At 49.8% G+C, this 3,767-nt stretch overlaps 1 protein-coding gene across 1 annotated transcript; it reads left to right on the top strand.

The window, feature by feature from the left end:
* Positions 1-333: 333 nt before the first annotated feature.
* LOC112530835 (olfactory receptor 14I1-like) lies at positions 334-1,302 on the top strand. Its single transcript, XM_025145368.2, has one exon. The coding sequence runs from the start codon at positions 334-336 to the stop codon at positions 1,300-1,302; it is 969 nt and encodes a 322-aa protein (XP_025001136.2).
* Positions 1,303-3,767: the final 2,465 nt, after the last annotated feature.

Here is a 3,767-nt window from a genome sequence, read left to right as displayed (position 1 = left end):
ATTCTCTACAGACATGAATAACGCATTTATCCTGATAACAGGCAGATTACTCTAAGACAAATTTAAGCATACAGAGGTAGGGATGAGGGCTCTGAGTGCAAACAGGGTAAAGATATGAGACATGGAAATTGCTCCCAAGAGGAAAATATCCAGGAGGCTGGGATAGGATAAGGAAATGAGAGGAAAGTAAGAGCTATATAAGCTTCTACTTCTTACATGATGCTGAAGCTCATGAAAATAAATGGTATATATGGAGTTAAATGGACTTTCCTAGTGTAGCAGGAGGAGAGACTCTGAGAATGATCTAAACTTGTCCATGCCCAGGAACCGCAGATGCCCAACAGCAGCTCCATCAGCGAGTTCCTCCTCCTGGCGTTGGCAGACACGTGGCAGCTGCAGCTCCTGCACTTCTGGCTCTTGCTGGGCATCTACCTGGCTGCCCTCCTGGGCAACGGCCTCATCAGCACAGCCGTAGCCTGCGACCACCGCCTGCACACCCCCATGTACTTCTTCCTCCTCAACCTCGCCCTCCTCGACCTGGGCTGCATCTCCACCACTCTCCCCAAAGCCATGGCCAATGCCCTCTGGGGCACCAGGGCCATCTCCTATGCAGGATGTGCTGCACAGGTCTTTTTCTTTGTCTTCTTCCTCTCAGCAGAATATTCCCTTCTCACCATGATGTCCTATGACCGCTACGTTGCCATCTGCAAGCCCCTGCACTACAGGACCCTGCTGGGCAGCAGAGCTTGTGCCACCATGGCAGCAGCTGCCTGGGGCATTGGATTCTTTAATTCACTGCTGCACACTGCCAGTACATTTTCCCTGCCTCTGTGCCAAGGCAATGCTGTGGATCAGTTCTTCTGTGAAATCCCCCACATCCTGAAGCTCTCCTGCTCAAAATCCTTCAAATCCTACCTCAGGGAAGTTGGGTTTCTCCTTTTTAGTGTCTGTTTAGCCTTAGTGTTTTTTGTCTTCATTGTTGTGTCCTATGTGCAGATCTTCAGGGCTGTGCTGCGAATACCCTCTGAGCAGGGACGGCACAAAGCCTTCTCCACGTGCCTCCCTCACCTGGCCGTGGTCTCCCTGTTTCTCAGCACTGGCTCTTTTGCCCAAATGAAGCCCTTCTCCAACTCCTCCCCATCCCTGGATCTGATGGTGTCATTTCTGTATTCTGTTCTCCCTCCAACGCTGAACCCTATAATCTACAGCATGAGGAACAAGGAGATCAAGCATGCTCTCAGCAAAGTGTTGCAAAATGTGCACTATTCCAGCTTCAATAAAATGCGCATCTGCCTCACATGATTCCCAGGGATGGTTCTTTATACTTTATGTATGTTTGATTTTGTGTGTGTGTGTGTAAGTGTGATACTGTAATCTGTAAAAATGTTGCAGTCTATTCCACTTCTTCTTTCCCTTCCACTTTCTGTTTTCTCACACCAAGAGCTCGTGTAAACATGGAACCAGGCTCCCTGAATAAGTTAAAAGATACTTAACAAGCTTTCAAATAGTACTTTTCCTTTGGTCTTCTTCCTTCCTGCCTCATTTGGATGTGGGGGGGGTACAGCCACGGACATTACATATGATGTTTGGAAGGCATTCCTTCCATTGCATAGATCATGATGTGAGGCACGGTACAGGTGTGGAACAGGTAGCCCAGAGAAGTTGTGGCTGCCCCATCCCTGCCGATGTTGATGATGTCAAAGGCCCCAGGCATCCAGATCTACCGGCTGACAGCTCTTCCCACAGCAAGGGAGTTGGAACTGGATGGAACTGGTAGTTATGGTCCTTCCAACCCAATCCGCTCAAGCATTCTGTGATTCCTGTCACTCTTCCAACTCAGGATCTTGTTTGCTTAGGCATTCCCTGATCTACTCCTCTATCACCAAGGGCACATCAGCCTTGCACCAACGTTTCCCTCCTGTCTCTGGCACCTAGGATTCCAAGAAGCCCAGTCCAACTAATAAACAGTGAGGTCAGGAAGGAAAGGAGTATCAGAGACTTTTCTATGTCTTGTCTCACCAGGTTCCCTGCCCCATTCTACTGTGGGCCCACATTCTCCCCAGCCTTCCTTTTGTAGCCTACATCTTTCTTACAGCATTCCCCACAGGTACCCAGCAGAGTACCTCTCCCCTTTGGTTCCTCTATGGCTTGGTCAGGAAGCTGCCATCAGTGCTCTCCAGGGGTCTTCTGGATGGTGTATGCCCAGCTGTGCTGTCCCTGCAGCACACATTAGAGTGAAAAAGGCCCAAAATGCAGACAAGGGCCTGACACCATGAGGCTCCCATGTGTGTGTAGAGGGCACCTTCCACTTGCTCTTCCTGATCAGGAAGCCAGGAACAGACACAGTTGGGCTCCTCAGTTGGCCATTTCCATTTGCTCTGACCTGGCTGCTCTGCCATCCCCAGGCAGAGCTCAGTGCACCCTCACAGAGGGCAGTCGCCCTTCCTTGTCTCCTCGCCCATTCATCATAAAGACTCACTATCCCTTTTGTGCTTCAGCCCAGTTCTGGATGCCATTTAACCATGTCCCTGTGGTCCAAACAAGTGCTCAGGCCTGCTACCGTACGAAAATTTCTAGTTCAGCATGTTTTGGTTTTCTCATTAGTGTAAAAACAAGTAAGAAACCACCCTAATGGGGAAGCACCATTGGATTTAGCCTGGCTGGATAGCTCATTTATTATATTTGTATTCAGAAGATGGTAAATAGACATTAGATACATTGTGGGGCTCAGGCTTGTCCAAGCAGCACGGACACTCTTAGGGCATGGCTTTCCTGAAGGCCCTGTGCTGCATTTGCAGCTGCATGTGAGTGTGCTGGACAGCCCAGGGAACTGGCATGACACTCGTCTGCTTCTGATGCCATTCATGTAAGAGCCCACTAAAACTGAGGTTTCATCAGTTGAATAAAGATGTGTGTTAGCTTTGTAGTGCCTTGAGGTCCAGAATATGCAGCTGTTGAAGAAAAGATTTGGCACTGCTTTCATGAGCTCATCCACTTAGTCACCTGCATAACTCTGCATACTCTATGGAGACAAGTGGAAAATGCACACTTGAGCAGCCCAAATGCAGGGGTCTGTTGTCATTTAGGATGGCCAAGAATACCTCTATCCCCTCTCTGGCCCTCAGCTGATGCTGAGGAAGGAGGTGTCTATCACAGGGATTTCCCACACACTTTACAAGCACCAGCACACATCCAGGTGCACCAAAGGCACCTTGGTCATCACCCAGGGTCTGTGTGTGAGCAACTGACTCCCCGCTGAAGGACCAAGGACTCAGAGCAGGAGCTCACATGCAGGCAACTCCTTGTGCACACCTGAACTGAACCTGAGGAATCCCAGCTCTTGTGGGTCTGTGGAGAGCTGAATCCCATTTCAGCCGCAGGGTTTCCATCTAGGGATGAGATGCCTGCAACTGCCTCAGCTGGATCACTGCCCTGCCCTCCTGGGCAGCAGAGCTTGTGCCACCATGGCAGCAGCTGCCTGGGGCACCGGGGTTCTCTATTCCCTGATGCACACTGCCAATACATTTTCACTGCCACTCTGCCAAGGCATTGCCATCAACCAGTTCTTCTGTGAAATCACCCCGATCCTCAAGCTCTCCTGCTCTGTTTCTTACCTCAGGGAATTTGTAATTATCATATTTAGTACCTTAATATTTTTTGGATGTTTTGCTTTCATTCTATTCTTCTATGTGCAGATCTTCAGGGCCGTGCTGAGGATGCCCTCTGAGCAGGGACGGCACAAAGCCTTCTCCACGTGCGTCCCTCAC

The sequence above is a fragment of the Gallus gallus genome, chromosome 33 (assembly GCF_016699485.2).
Source record: "Gallus gallus isolate bGalGal1 chromosome 33, bGalGal1.mat.broiler.GRCg7b, whole genome shotgun sequence".
Taxonomy (NCBI): Eukaryota; Metazoa; Chordata; class Aves; order Galliformes; family Phasianidae; genus Gallus; species Gallus gallus.
This window is presented reverse-complemented; position numbering and strand designations above follow the sequence as displayed.

Coding starts and splice junctions, on each gene's coding strand:
- LOC112530835 (XM_025145368.2), top strand. CDS start 334: ATGCCCAACAGCAGCTCCATCAGCGAGTTCCTCCTCCTGGCGTTGGCA.